Below are 21,876 nucleotides of genomic sequence, written 5' to 3' on the forward strand. Positions count from 1 at the left end.
ACTCATTTTGCCGACCTCGGGAGGATGGGCAGGGTGAACCCCACCTGGTATTAATTCAACAGCTGAGGATCCCAAGCCCACCACCCTAACCATTAAGCCAACACCAGGCATAAAGATGAATATCAACCACCCAACTCACATGTTCTGAATCAATTCCAATTTTGGGCAAAATTGCAGAAAACATGATATTGTATTCTTTAGTCCTTAGGATTAGGATCAGTCTTTAACAATATTTATTGACTTTAGTACATACATCATCTCTATTAACTTTAAACCTTCTCATTGATCACTTCTGAAAACACGACTCCAATCTCAATATTCAGTATGGATAATTACCAATTTCTCCTCGACTATCTCTCCCATTTTTTATTAATGTAGTCCCTCCACTGCTCCGGTTATATTTAAAATACCTGTCCCTTCCAAACAAACATTAATCTATGCACACTGGACGATTTTTCGCCCTCCACCTTCCCTCTTTCAATGATGAACTGTTTGAAGCCCTGGACTAGGCATTCCTCTCTGCTCTGCATTAGTTGCCTCTCCACTCCCTGAATGCAATGTCCCACAGGCATCTCTAATGCTGCAGCGATCCATCTGGGCCCTTCCTTTAACCCAGCCTCATCTTTATCCTTCACCTGAGCAGATTCTTCTCCCCAAATCTGGTGCTGCCCTTCACCCTTCTCTTGGCACTGGTCACCACCCTCATTCTGACCCTCACCCAGGTATAGCCTCATTCTCCCAAACTTAACTCTGCTCAAACTCCCATCAGACAATCCACTTGTGCTCTTCATTCTTGTTTCTCCAAACCTCAAATCTACTGCTCATTTGTGTTTCAAACCTACTCTCTACCCTTTGCTCCTTACCCATCCAATTAGTTCTCACTCTTGTCAATTACCAATGACATTTCCTACCCTCTAAACTATTTGTACTATTTACACATTAACTATGAATCTCACAGATTCATCAGCAACTATAAATGATCTAATCTTCCTCTACAGCAAGATAATTTGTTTAAAGTGCTTTTTTTATTTCCACAATTTCTTCCAAGACCTTACTTCGAGCTTTATGTTTCTTATTTTCTACATATTTGTGACAATAAAAAGGGTTACGTTTCTTCAAATCCTATACCTGATCTCATCAACATATTACAGCCACAACACCAACAGAATCACAAATGATTCTGACATCAGCGACCCAAAAATGCATCCTTCTGTTGATATAATGAGGTATGTTATGATGGATAGTATGATGCTCATAAATGAATCAATCATAAATGCATGACTTCCTCCTCCCATAATTTCCATTGTTGGACTGGTGGTGGAGTCATTTCTTTGACAATTTTTAACGAGAGAACCCTAAAATGAATGCAAATGAGAGAGCTTGCTGAATATCTGCCCCAAATTTTAAATTTGGTTATGATGCATGATGCTACCTACACCTTGCTGAAAATGGATGGTCAAATTGTTGTTAAAATAAAATACCAAAGTTATACAAACGGGATGTTGAGCTAACAACACTCAATTTTCTAGGACCAATTATACAAAGTACAATGACATTATTTTCCTGCAAAATGTTGGTGAGAGCCATTTTGGTGTGTCATTGGTTGTTATCTCCATATGCAGGTTTCAGAAGGTGGAACGGAGCCCTCCCATGACGTGTGTGTGTGTGTGTGTGTGTGTGTGTGTGTGTGTGTGTGTGTGTGTGTGTGTGTGTGTGTGTGTGTGTGTGTGTGTGTGTAAACTGCTGTTGTTGGCTGCTATCTCCACCTATGGGTGGGTTTCAGGAGGTGGAACAGAGTCCTCCCAGGTCTCGAAGTATAAGGGGGAGGGGTGGGAGGAGTCATGGACCAAGCTGTGAAGTTGTGTTGTTCTCAAAGTTTTGTCCCGAGGGCTCTTTTCAGGATCATGACTGAGCCCTGACCAGGTTTCAAAGTATCCACCTCTAGTGTGTGTAAACCTATAAGATATGTCTATAGACAAGGAAACCAAGGCTGCCAAGATTAATATTAAGAGTTCCAAATAAAGGTTTTACTGACTGCTTATTGCCTCTGCAAATGTGACAAATTTGCAAGTGTAATTTCACAGTTGTGGGCAAAATACACAAGGTTGTGAGCTGCGGCTCAGTTTAGTCTTATTTTTGCTACATTGTGCCTGCAGCTGTGTTACAATTTCTTTTTCTATTTTTCTCAAAAGAGAAGTTTGTAAACTATGTTAGTGGCAATAACAAAGGTACACCAATGCTTGATGAATATAGGGACACAGACATTGCTGATCTTGTGTTCATCAAGTGTTAAGGAAGTACAAATAGCTTGCATGGCACCAACAACGATGACTTTGTGCTGCCATCAGGAATTGAGCCCCATGTTCATGCAAGTCAAAGATATTTAGCTGGCTACAATCCAGTTTCGTCATTGTGGTACTTCTCATTGGTTACAATTAAAGGTGTTGCATTCTGAGAGCAGCATTTATAATTGACTAGCCGAAACCCCGTCACAGACGGATGCTTCAGAGTTGAAAGTTGACTATTGCCACTATGTGCGATGCACTCTTACAGGTACGAAGTTTCTTTCAGTCCAGGTCACAGTACCGAGAAAAACGTGACGCGACCGCGAGGAGGAGCACAAAATTGGTCCCTCAGTATTAATATATAGATGGCATATGCATATTCAGTTTTATGGCATTTTATACATTCAGCGTTTTTGTTGTTCAGCATGTTCACCGTTTCCACTGGCAATTTCTCCATGGTCATGCCATGCATGAATTTGCTTACGACACGAATATAGTCTTGGCTGTGCCGTTCAAATGGGGTACATAGCATTCAGCTATGCTCTTCAAAGTATTTACTCATTTTTGCAACGTGTTTTCCAAGGTCATGGGGTGAGAAGCGGGGGGAGGTTCCTACTCAGAGACATCTTGTAAACCTGACCTTTACATGTCGGTTACTGCTACAAACCATAATCCAAACACAGGACAATCTAAATCAATATATACCATAGTTTATGAGTTTGTGGCATTAAACTTTGTTCTCTCAATTGTATGTTCTTGCTCGTGCTTTAAGCGTGGCCACATTTCTGCCATCGTGTTGCTCTTACTATGCCATGAACCATGGTCCATGCCAACTCCACAGCCAAAACAGAAATAGTGCATATACATTTTCATTAATCACCTATGCCACCGAAGGTGGATGGAGGTTGTTTTCACCCCTGACAGTCTGTCTGTCTGTGTGAGGGATATCTCAAAACGTTAAGGACGGATCCTGACAAAACTTGGTGGATGAGTTGGATACATGACGAGAAGAAACCGATTAGATTTTGGTTAAGGTCAGAATGCAGATCCGGCCCATCAGAAGAATACAAAATGTAAACTGTTCAGCCTGGTTGAGTTGTATGATCTACCGAGTGACCCAGTTATAGGATGTTATCGGGATGTTTTTTTAATGCAATATTTAGCACAATAAGTATGCTTTGCAAACACATATCCTTGCAATAAAAACGCTTCAGCTCTGTGAATAATATGATGGAGTCTGTCTGTCGGTCCAGTTTCCTTACTCCATTCTCTTCTCTACCACTTCGCACATCCTCACCAAACTTTGTTGGCAGAATCTTCTGATTAATCACCTCACAATATCTAAATTTACATCCAGCTTTTATTCTGTTCAGCACAATCAAAAATAGACATTTGTCAATGCGTACACAATGGCAGATTGTGTCACGGAATTCCGGAAAATAGCACTGCAAGCCCATTTATCATAGGATTGTTGTCATTGTCATCGTCGTCGTCTCTATTTCTTCCTCTGTCACTGGATTGTTGTTGTTGTATGGCCTTCCGTCCAATGAAATGCCATTATATCATATTACATACACTTACTGCAGGTAACATGTAAACCCGTACTAACCTGTTTCATGGTCGGCGAGGAAACTGTCTCCATCACCAGGTTTCCTGGTGAGGAGGGTGTATGCATATGGACACCCAGCAGGACTAAAAACAAAACCTGTCAAAGAGTGGAGGAGCTCCTTGTGAGCCAACGGCCATCAACATCCAGTGCCCAACTGCATCTGCGGACGTTCTCCTGCAGTGGGTAACCTTTCCTAGGAGGTTGGTGGCAGGATTTGCACTCCAGCCACCGTAAAAAAAACTTCACTCCGCAAAATACATGAAAAACGTGAAGAAAACTGAAAACCCACTCCGTGGGAGAACTTCCTGTGCAGCTGCTCATCACAGGGCAGCTCACCGAATGATGGATGAGGGCAAAGCCTTTGGGACCCCCACTATTTGATGATAGAAGGAAAAACACAGGGTAACCTTCCTGAGTTAGATTGCAGTAGTGTGTGTAGGGGTGGAGCTGAGGTGTCCGTTGGTCTCCTTGGGTTAACCTGCCCTTTGGGCAGATACCTGGAATGTCCGATCCAAAAGAGAAGTTGATCACCTGTCTCTATCATCATCTGAGATCCAGCACTTTAACATCAGGATTGCAGCATGCTCTAAGGTTCGGAGACCAGATAGTGGCGAGATCATGGCAGGTGGTTCCACATACCATAGGTGTGGTTGCTCTGATGGTTACCATGCCCAAGGAGTTGCTGTATCTGTGTCCAATAAGCTGACTCCAATGAAGACCGATGCAACACCGGTCAACGAGCGTACTATGAGACTGAGGATTCCTCACTCCTTGGGTGTCGTTTCCCTGGTCTCAATGTATATGCTCTGACTGAGGCGAGTGATCTCACTGTGAAGGAGGCATTCTATGCCGTGCTCGAGTCCGTGGTTGATCAGTGCCCCAGATGAGATACTCTTCTCAACCTGGGGGATTTAAATGCATCGACTGGCACTGACAGGGATGGCTATGAGACATGTGTTGGTCCCCATGGGTCTGGAACTGTGAACCAGAATAACACTAAGTTCCTTGACTTTGCAAGAAGTCATGGACTGAGGGTGGCTGGTTCATTGTTTCAGCACCAACAGGCTCATCGCTGGACTTGGTATTCCAATTGTGGTGGTGTGGCAAAGGAGATTGACCATGTGCTCATTGATGGTCACTAGAGGATGAGTTTGAACTACAGGGTCTACCGGAGTGCCCAGGTCCCCATTACCGACCAAAGGCTTGTTGTGGCATCGCTGAAGTTTCAGCTTAAATCCAGGAGAATGGTACAATCCCAGCCGAGGCTGGATGTTGACAAGCTGAGGAATAGAAGGGTAGCTGAGGAGTTTGCACACAGGCTGAGTCTGAATTTGGGGGTTTGGGTGCTGTGGGGGATCCTGAAGAGTTGTGTAGTGCCTTCAAGACTACCATCCTTGATGTTCTCGGGAGATGTCTTGGAATTTTATCGTCAGGTGAAGAGGAACTTTGTCTCCCAAGGAACACTGAATACCATTGACCAGTCGCAGGGCCAGGCATAATGGCAGAGCTGAACTGCTCAGGGAGCTGAGGTGTAAAACTGTAAATGTGCTGAGGGTGGACAACGAGGCCTATGTGCGAGGAATCTGTGATGGCATTGTGTTTGTGCATTGTGTTCCTCCAAGCTCGTCCCTCGGTGTACTGCTGTTCGAGCAGAATGTGGTGTACTCATGACAGAGGAATCCGAAGTTTGAGTGGCTGTACCAGTCTGACCCACCGGCTGTTGAGTTGGATGACAGGGGTATAACTATCCCCATTGCTGACCCTCCAAATAACTGTGAACTGCCTTTGTTTGTGGAAACACAGGCTGCGGTGAACCAGTTGTTAGGGGTAAAGCCTCAGGGATCTGTGGCATCCATGCTGAACTTCACAAGGCTGGTGAAATGATGTACTCATGTTGTTGCATGCAGTTCTGTGCTCTGTTTAAAACACAGGCAGCATCCTGACTGACTGAAAGAGGGGCCTTGTTGTCCCTCTCTAGAAAGGGAAGAGTGATCGCCAGGAATGCAACAACTATCGAGGAGTGACGCTGCTCTCAGTGCCGGGCAAGGTCTTTGCGAGGATAATTCTTCATAGGGTTCGCCACCATCTGCCTGAGCACCAGCGCCCGGAGCAGTCAGGCTTCACAACAAAGAAGTCAATAATTGACCGTATCCTTGCTCTCCAGGTCCTCACCAAACGCTGACGAGAGTTTCGGCAGGGGCTGCTCGCAACCTGTGTTCATCTCCGGAAAGCATTCGATTTAGTGAATTGGGATGCCCTCTGGAGGAATCTCGATCTTTGCCGGGTGCTACCAAAGTTGATCGATCTGATTTCTGAACTATACTCTGGCACAAAGAGTGCTGTGAGGTGTGGCGGTTCCCTCTACAATTGAATGGGGATCAGCGGAGTGCTCGTCAAACTCCTCATGTTTCAATTTTCCCGCTGGTCACATCACGTGCCTTTTGGTTGAATGGTTTGCATTAGCAGGAACAATTGTCTGGGTGCCAGACAGATGTTGGTTCTGTGTGGATTATGCGGTTTTACCATGTGAGATAATCTGTGGCGATGCTCACCATTACAGTCAGGAGTATAAATGTATAAATGACGAATGTGGTCATTATTGGTTGGATATTTATTGGTATACCATTCTGATGAGGGCAAATAAGCCTGAAATCCAGATCGGTGGTTCTGTTTGATGTATAACTGATGATGACCATTTAATCTTTGCATGTTTGACAGTCACCGGGCCGAGGCCTCTGTGTTGGAGGTGATGCTTTGGTGTGGAATGTGTCCAAAGGGGATCGGTGGAGTACTCATCACACTCTACATGTTTCGAGATATATAAATATATATACAGGGTGTCCCTAAAAAATGACATCATTTCGTAGTCTAATAACAGAGCTAATTCTCGCTCAAATTTTACCAAAATGTGTAAAAACTAACCAAGTTGAATGTTTAATTTTTCTTTTTCTTTTCAGGGTAAAGAATGACGTTCACTAGAAATGAAAAGGCATTTTGTGTGTTGGAATATGCTCGAAAACAGTCAAACAAGAGTGTGCAGCATGCATTTTTGAGAAAATCAAATAAAAATGCACCAACTGGAAAACAGATTTGGACATGGCACAAAAAAATTCAAAGAGGAAGGCTATCTGTGCAGGGCAAAGGGATCTGGACGACCACCAATATCGGAAGATATCGTCAATCAGGTTCAGGAAACATGTGTGAAGCCCCAGAAAGTCTGTAAGAAGAGCATCGATGGAAACCCAGATTCCTCGTACGACACTTCGACGTGTAGTATGGAAACGCTTGCGGATGACACCCTATAAGCTGCAGCTCGTTCAAGCCTTAAACACGGATGACAGGGAAAGGAGTTCGAAAAGCATCTTGTTTTCAGTGATGAGGCTGCATTTCATACGAGTGGCAAAGTCAGCAAGCGTAATGTTCGCATTTGGGGGAAAGAAAATCCCCATGCCACAGTTGAGCACATGAGGGACTCACCAAAAGTGAATGTGTTCTGCGCAATCTCCAAGAATCGTATTTATGGACCGTTTTTCTTTGAGGGAAACGTGACCGGCGATGTTTATCTGCAAATGCTTCAGAACTGGTTATTTGATGAGCTCATTGCTAATGAGCATGAACACTTCATTTTTCAACAGGATGGGGCTCCACCTCACTGGAAGCTGACTTTGCGGACTTATCTCAATGAGAATCTACCAGGAAGATGGATTGGGCGTGCCAGTGATAATGACAATGTGCTGTTGAAATGGCCACCACGTTCACCTGACTTGACACCTTGTCATTTTTTTCTATGGGGCAATGTGAAAGGACTGGTCTATATCTCCCCTCTTCCTCCAAGCCAAGAGGAACTTAAGCAGAGAATCACTGAGGCGCTGGAGAATGTTACGCAAGACATGCTACAGCGTGTTTGGCAGGAGCTGGACCACCGACTTGACGTGTGTCGTGTCACAGGCGGTGCGCATATTGAACATTTGTGAAGTTTTGAGAAAACGGTTATAAAATCTACATCCCTCTGAATCTTGTTCGAATTTTGATAAATAAATATTTTATCATTCAACATGAAGCCTATTTACTTTCATTTGCCTGGGACATGTAGTTACTTAGATATTCACGTTTCAAATGGTCATTTATTTTAGGGACACCCTGTATGTATATGTGTGTATATATATATATATATATATATATATATATATATATATATATATATATATATATATATATATATATATATATATATACATACACATATATATTGTTACGGCTGTGGAAATTCGCAAACCACCATTCAGGGCCCGTAGGTGAGATAACTCCAAGTACATGTGTAGTCAGCCCCAAACCCGTTGTTTAGAGGGAATTTATGTGATTCATTCGGGCTGCGACGCTTTGAGATAGCCGTTTTTCTGTTCTATCTGTATTTTGAACCAACCACGTCTCAACCGCCATAACCATCAAACCACCACCGATAAACCCTCCACCACCCTCACCTCTCTCCTTCTACGGCCATTCCCGCACCACCTGTGAACACTGAGCGTCGGGCTGTCTTGGGCTCGTTCAAGCGATACGCACCGAGCCGCGAGTGCAAATAGCGGCCTTTCCGAGGGAGAATTCGGATCAAGAATGCTGCACGCCCACTTCTGATCCGTCTAATCAGCAAGCGCGGAGCGGCTTGGCCCTGCCTCCAGGCGCGTCCGTGTGAAATCGAAATATGCAAATTCTAGGATCAGGGGAGGTTCACACCCACTTTTCCTCCGTCCAATGGGTGAGCGTGGCTCCGCCCCCGAGCTCATCCTGATCCGGAAATTTGCATATTGGTTCTCCTGCCGGCCAATAAAACGCCGAGCGCAAGGCGAATCGAGGCAGAGTCAGTTCTGGTGGCAGAGAGTGAGAGTTTTGGTAAGAGAATCATCGGGCGGAGTGTGACAGAGAGTGGAGTCGGGTGGCGAAGGCATCGAGTTGGGTTCTGCAGTCGGCTGAGGAGAGTTGGGGGAAGAGGCCAAGGAGCTCGGGTCCGAGGCGAGAAGGACGGCGGTCGGCGACGAGGTCGTGGTGGGAGATCGCTCGTCGCGGGACCTAAGCCAGCCAGCCAGCCATTCTCCCTCCCCCAGAGCATCAACAATTCCCCCTTTTCCCCCGTGCCGAGATGGTGCAACAAAGGGGGCCCCGTTCCCACCCCACTCCAAACGTCATGCCAACGAAACCCGCCATAGAGCACGGAGTCAGGGCACAGCCACGCGGCCACGTCTGCGGCTCGTCGCCAACACGCCACGAGGACGCGGGTAGGACACACCCGGTCTCGCGGACCTGGCCGCTCCTTCAGGTCCCGCGCACACATTGGCCTACAGGCCCGTCTGCCCCCTTGTCTATGAGGGTGGCTTCTTTCCTTTGCTTTTGAGTAAATGTGTGTGGCGCCGTGTCTTGTAAAGTAGAACTGTATAAGTGTTGCCGTGTGTACGCGTATTCGGTTGTAACTCTGAGTCGTTGTTTTTTGTTTTCCTGATATAGGTGCATTCTGACTGTTTGGCTGTATATGTGTGCTTTCCGTGTGTTGCGTAATAAATGTGCATTGTGTGAACTGTTTTGCCGTTTCTCTTCGTATTTTCTTTATTGACCCTCCATCCTGCTTCACGTAAAAGGGTCCGTAGTGGGCTTGAAACGCCGGATAATTAATCGGAACCGTCGAGGCCGACGATAACACCGCTCGGTTATCCCGATAGCACGGAACAGACCACTTCGGCGGTTCGTGTCCGGCGTCGGCCTGCGACGAGGTACGATCGCCCGGTCGACCATCCGCGCAGGTATTTAGGTAGATTGAATTTGGCGAGCAACCCTATCCTGCGCGGGTGGGCAATTGGCACGGTCGTGGTGGGGTTAAACCCCCACCCGTGACTAGCTCCCGGCGTTGTTCCGAGAGGGTCACGACAGAATTGTCCGTTCCGGTGGGCGAGGCGGCCGCCATTCGAGTCGAGCGGCCGATCGCACACCGGCGGGCGCGAATTCGCAACAATATATATATATATATATATATGTATATATATATATATATATATATATATATATATATATATATATATATATATATATATATATGCACATTATATGTATCCATCCCATCACCCAACAATGACAGGTATATCCACTAGTAATTAATAAAATTAGTTGTGCTTATAACTAACATTCATATATTGAAGAGTATACAGATCCAATCTGTTCATTTTTATGGAAATGTACTGTATTTCCTCGTTTAATGGAAGATGACCATCTTTATCCAAATCTTCTTCTTCTTCTTCTTCTTCTTCTTCTTATGTATGGCAGCTTAGCTGCCGGGGTAGCTATCATTTCTTGGAAGCGTGACTGTGTCGCTGATGCAGTGCCCCTCTACCAGTACACACTGGTACTCATTTTGCCGACCTCGGAAGGATGGCAGGCTGAGTCAACCCCCTGGTGAATTAATTCAGTGGCCAACAGGGCTTGAACTCAGGACCCAAGGATCCCAAACCACCACCCTAACCCAGGCTTTTATCCAAATAAGATAAGTAGTTGAATTGCAAGTAAAGACAAATAAAATTTAACGTAAAAAAGAAGTGAGGAAAACAAAAAACAAAAGAAGACTGTTGTTACATTAACTAAATGTGAAAAGTTAATCATCAAAGAGAGCTCTCATGGTCATTACTCGAGACATATATCGAGAGGCCTTTAAAAACTAAAAAAAATATAAATGCTGGCCCTCTTTCGTGAAAAATTTAAACAAGCAAATGCTCAAACACTTGAATGGCCATGAAATGTAGATCATAAACAAGGACCTTCTTCTTTGGTGTGCTGCAAGCAGCTGTGATAAATTACAAACACAACTATTTCCTGCAAGTTAAGTAATCAGGTAGAGAGACACCATATTTGTGCATTACAGACAGCTAAATGCTTCTCTAAAATTTACACTTCAAAAATATGGACAATGCTCAATTTTAAAAGAAAGAGCCAGTCAAATACCACATGCATTTATGCAGAACTCTGAACATTCACTCACCCATTGCCTTTCAAATTTTTGGAATCCTCATGACCCTGACCAGTCGACTTTGCTCTCAAACCAGCTGAAGTTTTAGTTTAAAATCAGTTGGAACAAATGATTTCCTGGAACCAGCTGGGAATGATAAGGCAGAGAAAGGACAATTATCTCTTTACAAACCGAAACCACAAACAACTCAAATTGCAGCGCGTAAGCATAATGGGGTATGCAAGGCATTACAAAATATATCGGTCTGTTTCTTATTCAATGACTATCAGTTAAATTAAGCAATCACCAAAACATCAACACAAATCAAGGTATAACCTTAACTATACCTGCTATAGTAAATAAAGCTTGTGTGGCTGTAGCTGTGTCAGCAATATTCACTCGTTGATTGGTCGCAGCACTGACCAATTGGATGTGCCCATTTTTCCCTCCACTCATCGACTGGCCGTGGCACTGACCAATTGGGTGTGACCATTTTTCCAGCATCGTTGTTCATGTGTATCGTGCTTGCAACTATCCACGTCAACAAACAACGGTCCACCGATGTGGTGTGGAAAATCACACGCTTTCTTCAGCTCGTGTTACCTCACCTCTCACACCGGTGATTATGATGTGGTGTCTATCACATGCTTTCCTCACCTCCTGACTCATCCTGGTGATCACTACATGTATCTTGGTGTTATTCTTGACAATTTTACACTTGCTTAACTCCCCAGACACTAAGCGGTTATCCGTGTTCAGTGGACCGATACGGGTACTCCTGCCTGGAGGGTGGGGGTAAATAAATAACTATTCCTTTCATGCCATGAGGCGCATGGGGCTGCCACGGCAGTTTCATTTGGCTAAGGAGTACAGTCCTGGATAGATCACCATGCTGCTGCTGCAGGATACTCAAATGGCTTATTACTCTAGTAAGCTAGTACTTGTTTTGCCGACCTTGGAAGGATGACAGGCTGAGTCAACCCACCTGGTGACATTTCAATGCCACTGCAGGGTCTCAAACTCAGGACCCTAAGACCTTAAGCCAGTCATCTTAACCATTAAGCCAACACCAGGATTGGAGGGTAGGGGTGCCCACTAGTATATATAACTAGCAGGGGAAATGGCAACGGGCAACATTGGGTCCCTCTTCCCACCCCACCCCTTGAGGGACGAATTCATTGATAGGACTGAAATAATGATGCTATAGATATTTATCCACATCGCCATGTCATGAATACAGGGTGTGTTCAGTTATCAAGTGGCTTAAGCACTCAAGCAAGCACTCCATGAGAAACCTTTGATAAGGAATGGTTGGCTTGGCAAGTGCTAGCTTGGTAACAACACACGACTGGACATCTCAACGTCCATACAAAACACTGACAAAAAGACATTAAAAAAAAAATTAAACACTTTAAATATTAATCATGAGTATTTTAGTTGTAATGAAAACGTACCTTGTTCAGAACCACACATCCACCCACAGACACAAACTTTATGTATTAGATTAGGCGACAATGAGACACCGTGTACGAAACTGCCATGTTTGCATGATATTTCCTTCTCTTGTTAATCTATTCTTCTTCTACCTCTCATAGTAATCAGTAAACTTTCTATACTCTATCATATCATTTTTCCATGACTTTCAGGATGTTATTTTTTTAAAGGCTCCAATCAATTAGTGCATTCCTGCTGTTGCAGACATTGCTGCGTGATGACGTCATGTGTTGGGACGTCTTTTTTTCATACTTCGCACAGAAGTAAACACAGAATATTTTTGCTTGAAACAGTCATTGCAAATTCTGGAAAGCAAACATTGAGTTATAAGTGACACGTCACTGTCTCGCAGACTGAAAGTAACTGTGTTTGACATCCCACAATTATTTTTTTTCATGAAATATCACCATTTTCTTTCCTCTGCATAATATGAGAATCAACACACCTTCAATTGGGCGGTGTACATTAGACAACTGCCACGATCACTGCAGACAAAACATGCATTACCTCGTTTGAGTTGTAATGAAAATGTTACTTTTTTCCCCCTCAAAATGGTATTTTTGTGTAGGAACGTCTTTTTGGAACGTGGGAAGGCCAAAACAGTGGGAACAGAGACATTATGAGATCTGTGTAAGGGAGAGGGATGGAGTGGGGAACACGGGGTATACAAGATGGACATTACAGGGACTTTCAGGAAGGAAAGCTGGGAATTTGAAGGAGGTGGGTTTGGGGTGGATTAACGGGGCTATAAAAGATCGAGGAAAATAACGTCACTTTTTTCATTAGTGAGGTATCTTCATTTAATGACAGAAGATATTTACCTTGGCATTTCATTTAATGACAGAATGACTAATCTACATGGAGAGAAAAAGATGGTCGCGATTTCTGGACGGCTGGAGGACGTGGCCTGAAGAATGGGCAGCGCTTTTGACCCACAGACAGACAAAACCACAGACACAAACTCAGCTCTATATATATTAGATAACAGGATCAATTAGTATAAACCTCATAATGCTATAAATCACAAATTTCTGATACATACGTTCCTCTAATGCTGAGACACCTGTAACTTATGATATTTTTGCAGGTTAAAAAAAAAGCTCCTGTCATGGTTTGTCCAATTATTTGAAGAAGAAAAAAAACATTATCTCTCAGGAGGTCGTCCAAGTGTAAGTAAAATGACATCCATGTCATTCCCGAGTAGACCGGGCACTCAGGGCATTTAATTAGTCATTTGAACTCCAAAGGTTTAATTGTCCGATACCATTATGTATGCATGGGTAATGCTAGAAAGGTCATTCTTAAATTGTGCCAAGTCAAATGGTGCCGCATTCAGTTTTAATTTGCATTTCGAGCACAAGTGTCATTTCCAAATTAATGAGCGAGGAATGGCCCTGTGATACCAAAAATGCATCTTAAGAAAACATGGTGGTCAGATTAATCATACCTGAGGACAAAAACATTTGAACAGTTGATCCCAAACTGCAACAATATTTAGGGGTATCAAGATGTGAACATTGACACCAGGGACCATATTCACAAAATAACTGGTCACTTTTCCAGACTTAAGTCTGGAGTCTCGTTCTGGTGCAATGAAATTTCTATTTTACCAGAACGAGACGCCAGATGCGAGTCAGGAAAGTTTATTTGTAAATATGGCCCCTGAAACCTGTCAAGAGGAAATAAACTGGTATTATAATGCTTCAAACGGCCGAAGAAACACTTGAACCAGAAAACACTCGACTACAATCAAGCAGATCACTCATCAACTTCATAATCTGATGACAGTAAAAGTTTCTCATCAATGGGATCATTGTCACAATCTGTGGCTTTTTCAGAACAAAGCACTTCAGGCAACTGCAGACCTTCAAACAAGACAATTCCAAAACTGCAGTCTACTCTCTCCCATCCTTCGTGACAAAATTGTGGGACGCCCTAAAAGACGCCTCCTTCAAGAGCCAGTTGCCTTCATTTTTGGTCCGAGAATGGGGAAAACCTGAATGGGCAAGCATAATTGGTGAACAGGACTTATTTGTTGTCATGAAAGAAGCTGTTACCTTTTTCAGGTGAAGGACGGCACGAGGGTCAAGGACACCATCCAGGCTCCAGACTTAAATCAGGAAAAGTGACAAGTTTTTTTGTGAATATGGCCCCTGGTGTCAATATTCACATATTGATACCCCTTGCACATACACATTGTTGTAGTTTGAGATAAACGGATCAGATGTTTTTGATCTTGGGTGCAATTCATTCTTAAGTCACTTTGTCCAACAAATTTCTGTTCTTAAGATACTGACATTCTTTTCTTTCGGTGTTAGGTATAATATGCGACAACAATTAGATTTGTGCTCAAAAGGCGAATGAAAATGCTAATTAATGACCAATTAATCTCCTTCTTTAGTACCTTTATCCGACCATGTGTTCCTAAGATGCATTTTGGTGTCATGGGGCCACAGCTCGGACATTAACCCAGAAATGACACTTTTGCTCAACTGAAACTGAAAATGGCCAATTAAAACCAAAAGTGTCGCCACTTGACCTGGCGTAACGTAAGAACGATCTTTCTAGCATTGCCCATGTATATACAATGGTTTCAGACAATCGAACCTTTTGTGCTCAAATGACGAATTAAACTCCGCCAAGCTCCCGATCTATAGATAGAATGAAGGTGTGGACAGAAAAGTGAGTTATGGCTGCTCTGTACCACTCAAAGGGTGGTACCACCCCTTGACATGGCATTGCATGGAAAGGTTACAAGCATTGATGCAATTCCAGCAGAATTAAAACCATGGGAGAAATAACAACAAACGACCTTATTTGATTTAAATAAAACTATGTACTTGAAAGGGGAATGGCCTGATGACCTTCGAGAGAAAAAAAAAAGGATACATTTTGGAAAAAAAAGCCAAGTGCTAATAAATATTAGTTTTGTACCCTCAGTCGACCACATTCATTAAAGATAATGCTCAAAATAATAATAATAATAATATTAATAAATTCTTTTCTTTTTTTTTTTTACACAGAAGTGTAGACTCATGGAGGAGCTAAACAACAGAGGACAAACAGGTTTAGAGATTAGCAAAAGTTAAAAGGGGAGCTGTCAAACAAATACACATGGATACATTTTGCGTGCAAAATAATGTGCGTGGCAGGAATGGAGGAGGTAGAGGGGGGTGGGGTGGAGGAAAAAGAAAACTAGAATTGTAGACAAAAAGCACTTGTTTACATTGGTTAACAAAAAAGGCTTTGCATGCCCCCCCCAAAAAAAACCTCAATTTTGCAGCCATTTGTTAACTCGAATGCAAAAAAAATCTTCACATCCCAAAGAGCTTGAAACCACCATTGTGCCAATTCTCATTTCTCGTGACTCAAATACAAGGCAATGGAAAGGTAAAATATGCTATTTTTAGTTTCTCACCTTTGACTCTTGAACATCCAATTGGGAACCCAAGTCGAAAAAATTGGCTCAGAAATGAAAGAAAGAAAGAAAGGTGTGGGATTGCATTTCCGTTAAGAAAGAAAAGAAAAACATATTAAGAACAACATGTCCCTCCCTCCCTGCAGAAGGGAAGACAAAAAAAGGGAAACACAAGGAGAGGAGGTGGGGGGGGGCAGAGAGAGAGAAATCAGGAGGGGGTATGGGAGATAAAATGAGATGACGTTGGGTGGCACCCTTTAAAGACTGGAGGGAGAAGACGAGGAATGAAGGATTGGACGTGAGCATCCAGCTTTGAACCAGGGTGGAAAACAAAATGAGTTTCTGAAAGAATGCGTTTGACCTAACGAAGTACGGGGAGGGGGGAGGGGGAGGGGGAGGGGAAGAGGGTATGAGCAGTAAGACGATAGAAAACAGAGTCCACCAAACTGGCTGTCAAGTAAGAAGCAGACCCTGGGACTCAGCTTCCTGTCAGGAGTTGCCAAGAGTACAAAACACCTTGGACTCAGCTGCCTCCTTGGACTGGTGAGAACACGTAAAAGAGCTGCCCCAGGCTAGAGTGGGGTGCCACATTCTATGGTACTTCCAATGTAGACCTTGCCTACTGCCAAGAGCCGTCTGTAGCTCAGAATGGACTTGGATCTGAAAAGAATACCAAGGAGTTGGTGGGCCTCTATGGAAAGTTTGTAGATAAGGCCCATCAAATACAGGTTGTAACACAAAGCAAGGCCTGCAGGGATTGGCCAGAGATAAACTGGAAACAGGGTGGGTGTGGGGGAAAGAGTTGACAGCCAATCCTTTCGAGGGATACAGTGAGAACTCATTACTCATATTTTTTTTCTCTTGCTACACATCCACTGCAAAATGGATTTGCCACGATCAATTTACGCAGGGGATATGGAGGACATGGAATAGGGATAATGGACATTCTGTGCAAGAGGAGCGGTGAGAAATGCGGCACCATTGTGTTGTCGCTGATACCCAGAGTGCCCTGCAAAGTGGAGGCATTTCCCCCAAACTCAGTGGCTGTATTGGTCTCATCTAAAAGTCCTGTGTGGTATCCCATGTATTCATGTGTATGCCCATATGTGAAGTGTGCGGCAGCTCCATAATGAACATTAGATTCTGTAAAAAAACGAAAAAAAGAAAGAGGTGTACGTACATTGGTTTCATAGATTTTTTTAAAAACCTTTGATAGTGTTTGTTGTCAAGTACACAGGATGCTGGAGGGGGGGGGGCGGGGGGGGGAGAAATAATTTGGTCTGTCTCTGAACAGAAGGCCGAAGGCCGAAGAACATGTGGCAGTTTGGCACAGTGTGACCACTCTTTGGCTTTTTTCACAACATCTTGGCTATCCATTGTTCACCTTGGCGTCTTGGTTTTCAATAGGTTTTCTTGGCATATAGGTTTACTATTAACATCGCTTTTCCGAAACCTTGTGAATTATTGGCTTTTTTCATTGGCTCACCTTGGCATTTATAAAAATGAGGAGTGGTCACACTGGTTTTGGCAGAAAAGTTCACATATTTTTGCATGTATGCATGTTCGTTTCAATAGCAGGAAAAGACACCTCCAGAAGATGTGATTTAAAAAATATGTACATGGACTAAAACTCATGAAGCATCTGCAACACAAGTCCTGCAACCCTCACACACATGAAGGCATATACACAAGACAAAACTGGACTTGACAAAAACACAGCAGCTGAGTTTGGGGGAAGTGGCCTCAATTCCCAGGGAGCTCTTGGGTAATGCACACCCATCCTCGAGAGGTTTTTTTTCTCTGCATTTAGAAATTATCCCTCCCCCCCAACCCCTATCTCTAATTGTGTGGACCTCAAATATCCGACGTCCCTGCTCCACCCTGACAGATCTCTCAATCCAGGCCACTGCCGATAAACCAGACATCATCTGTTTAATTAGTGTATCTCACCGGTTACTGTCTCCTCAGATTTGATAGGCCTGAACCACTCCCTGGTGGTGGAGTTGCACTTTACATCAATAACTCAATTTCTCATCACCCCTGTTGTGACCTTACACCTCCCAACCCCCAGGAGTACCTCTGGCTGTGACTTCCCCTCTACTCCCACCTCTTCTTCATCTGTGTGTTGTGTCCTCCCCTGAAGTGACGACTCCATCTACATCTCTTTCAGACAACATGGACAACATTAAACCACTCATCCCTCCTCTCTCTTCCTTATATGTGGAGACTTCAATTGGCACCATGCAACTTGGCTGGGTGTTGGTACCTCTCTCTCTCTAGCCATGGAACTTCATCAAAGGTCTTCTGTGACTCCATGGGACTGACTCAATCTGTGAAATTTCCAACCAGGATTTTTCCAAATGGAAAATCCTCCCTTCTAGCCTTGGTGATGACTAACTTTCCCACAAATGTCTCCTGCTCTTCCTCTGCTCCAATCGGTTCATCTGATTATGTGTTTGTGAAAGTCAACATCTCTCTGGCTATTCTCAGTGAACTCCCTCAACACCGGCGAGTCTGGCATTTCACTCAAATAGATTGACAGGGACTGCAAGTAGCCATCTCACTTCAGGATTGGTCTCCCATATCTACTGCCCCTGATACCAACTCAGCTTGAGAATTCTTCCACAGAATCCTGCTTGCTCTCATGCACAGATTCATCCCATCCCATCATCAATTATCCTACCCTTAGTCTCATCCAAGTTTCACTGAATGCTGTAGTGAGGCAGTTTCTCTGAAATAACTTGCCTTCTCTTCCTGGAAGACAAATCCGACCGAAGACAATCTCAGTGCATTCCACAAGCTCGGAACAAGTGTCTGTCTACCCTCAGGAGAGCCAGGAAACAACATCTTTCTCATCTCAAGTCTGAACTCTCAAACCTGTCTCCCTCCTCCAAATCCTGGTAGCATCTGGTTAAGACTATTTCTGGTGTATGTTTCCCCTCCATCCCCTTTCCTACATCAAATTGCTGCACACCTGACACTGCCCACGAAAAGGCTGATGCCTAAACTCTGTGTTTACTTCGAAATATTGCATCCCAACCCCATCACTTTCTGTACTCACCTTACCCAGTCACACCCAGCTGTTCCTGAACTCTGTATCCTTTTTTCAGACAAGGTGGAGATTTTGCTGTCAAACCTCGACTCTGATTCTGCAACTGTCCAGATGGCATCAGCCCACATGTCCGAAAAACCAAGTTCTGCTGCTCTTGCTCACCCACTCTGTTCTATTGACCCTCTCATTTGCTCAAGGTCATCTGCCTTCTGCTTGGAAATCAGCAAACATTACTGCTCTGCAAAAAGATGGTGCAAAAACAGATCCCTGCAACGACAGACCAACCAGCCTTCTCCCAATCATCAGCGAGGTAATGGAATTCTTCTTCTTCTTCTTCTTCTTCTTCTTCTCAGCTTCGCTGCCAGGGTAGCTATCATTTCTTGGAAGCACGACTGTGTCGCTGATGCAGTGCCCCTCTACCAGTACACACTGGTACTCATTTCGCCAACCTCGGAGGGATGACAGGCTGAGTCAACCCCCTGGTGTATTAATTCAGCGGCCAACGGGGCTTGAACTCAGGATCCTAGGATCCCAAGCCGCCACCCGAACCACGAAGCAAACACCAGGCTTAAAGATTATGGAATCAATCATCGCTTCCAACATTAAATCCTTCCTCTTCTCCAATGGCTTGATTTCTGATCAGCAATTTGGATTCAGACCAGGTCACTCTACCCTGGATATGCTGTTCTGCTTTCCCAACAATGGATGGAGGTCCTGAATGCCAGACATGACAGCAGAGCCATCTCCCAAGACATATTGCGGGCTTTCAAATATGGTTTGGCACCCCACCCTGCTCACCAAACTCTCTTGCTGTGGTATCCAAGGCAAACCACACTCATGGCTCGCAGACTTCCTCTGCTGTCACAGTCAATGTGTGGCCCTTAATGGAGTTCTCTCATCTCCTCTTCTTGTCCAGGCTGGACTTCCTCAACACAGAGTTCTTGGCCCTGTGCTTCATCTGGTTTTCATCAACGATCTCTCCGACTCTCTGGAAAATCCTCTTTATCTCTTTGCTCGTAACCCCACCCTCTGCCGTACATCTCATATCTTCCCCCTTCCAAAACCATGATCTTCTCTACCCCTGTAAATCCACCCCAAACCTACCTCCTTCAAAATCCTTGCTTTCCTTCCTGAAAGTCCCTGTAGTGTCCATCTTGTTTACCCGTGCACCATGCCCCATCCTTCTCCCTTCCACAGATCTCCTAATTTCTCTATTCTCAACTGTTTTGTGCTTCCATCTCCTGCCCCACTTGTCTTCTGCTCCCTTTGTTATATATTCTGTGTTTTAACTCTTATACAAGCCTCGACAATGTATACCAAAAAAAATCTATGGGGTATATAGGGTGATAATGATGATGGCATCAGTAAAGTGATATTTCAGCCATAATTGTTTGACTCAAAATCCTTCTCTGAAACATCATAAATCTGATCCACGACCAGATGTGAGTGAAGAATTAAATTGACGACGTCATTGGACACGTCGTCTGGTCGCCATATTGGATTAAATATAAAAACGAAAAATATAAATCAAAAAAAAATCTTCTCCAGAACCGTTTAATAGATCGATGCAAAACTTCATACACATGATGGACGAGCCATGGGAAATATGGCTTGAATATTTTTTTTCACATGCATCTTAAATCTACATGATTTAGTCTTGATGTGCACAAAAGTGTTGTAAAATATCCTAATAATTAATCAATAATTAACTAGAACTACGTTGTCGATGGCACACCATCGCATATTCCCGCGCGCACTGCTTTGTCCCATTAACGCTAGGTGAAATTTTATCTTGCAAAATGGATTGACTATTATTTTCTATTTGATGCGCTTTATGACCAAAGACACTATGTTTACTAAATCAGAAGTCATTGCAAGCATATCAAGATTTCATGAAACATTAATTTAACACTGTCCAGCAATATAGAACTGTGCATCAATTTAATCATAGGAATGAACTGTGTATAATTCTATTAATTATAAAAATTCATAATCAATTAGATAAATACAGTAAAACCTGTGACTGTTTGTCACTCATGGGGGCCACATAAGTAAGTTCTTTATTAAAGAATTTACCATGTACAATGGTAAATACACTTAAAAAAAAAACAAAATCAGCCCTCATGACCCCACCCCCTCTGGCCCGGCCCCTCGGGGTCATATCAAAAATCCGACAGTGTTGTGCACTTCTAGTCCAGCAGCGTAGTCTGATATTTCAGATCAATTGTTCAAATGTGCATAAAAGCACCAAAATTGGTACACATGTAGAATAATGTATTCCGAACAATGAGAGATATGGAGCCACCCGAGATTGTGCCTTGGTCAGCTTCGGCGACCATTTTTCAAAATGGCCACCATTCTACTTTAGCAAAATTGGCGATATGCTCGTATTTTCTTATTGTATTGGTGGTAGATACAAGGAAAGTGTAAAATTATCTACTATGTCCCATACATATATCTACTATGTCCCAAAGTTTCAAGTTTTCATATCAAAAATCCGAAAGTGTTGTGCACTTCCCCATACATATATCGACTATGTCCCAAAGTTTCAAGTTCCTATTTAAAACGGTGTAGGAGTTACAGGGTAAGACAGACGGATGTACGAACAGACGGACGAACGGACGAACAGATGGCGGAGATAAATAACCAACATATTTTTTTGTGAATCATTGAATGTAAAACACTGGATGTTGGGCCGGCTAGAAATAAGTTCAGGTGGGAGTGGAGACAGCAATAGAGGCGGAGATGATAGTGGTATTTGGTAAATGAGACGAAATATTCTAATAGTTTGTAATTCCATTGGTTGAAAAATTAGGGTATGGTGAGATGCGAATCCGTGCACTTCTGAACTTCCTAGGTGAAAATGGACTGCATTTTCGAACTCAGTGGGGTCGATTTACTCTAAGAAATGTTTTGACGGACAACAAATTAATTATAGATTAGAAAATATCGAAATGAGTCGGATAAGTTACTCAACTCCAGTAATGATAAATCTTGTTTTAGGTCATATTTTCGAAATGGTAGTGAATTCAA

General features: G+C 43.4%; 1 protein-coding gene across 5 annotated transcripts in view; it reads right to left on the reverse strand.

Moving 5' to 3' along the window:
- Window positions 1–21,876, reverse strand: part of LOC147032754 (uncharacterized) — an 80,828-nt gene that overhangs the window by 56,001 nt on the left and 2,951 nt on the right. For 3 of the 5 annotated variants that reach the window (XM_085870618.1, XM_085870616.1, XM_085870617.1), the window contains exon 2: window positions 10,913–11,026. The exons of the other annotated variants lie outside the window; for them this stretch is intronic. Coding sequence is in view for 2 of the 3 variants with exons in the window: in XM_085870616.1 (XP_085726742.1) it covers window positions 10,913–10,916 (4 nt within the window). In the remaining variant the exon portion in view is untranslated. The remainder of the gene's footprint in view (window positions 1–10,912; window positions 11,027–21,876) is intronic. 5 annotated transcript variants of the gene reach the window in all.

The sequence above is a fragment of the Eptatretus burgeri genome, chromosome 2 (assembly GCF_056783735.1).
Source record: "Eptatretus burgeri isolate ZD-2024b chromosome 2, Ebu_testis_v1, whole genome shotgun sequence".
NCBI classification, from domain to species: Eukaryota; Metazoa; Chordata; class Myxini; order Myxiniformes; family Myxinidae; genus Eptatretus; species Eptatretus burgeri.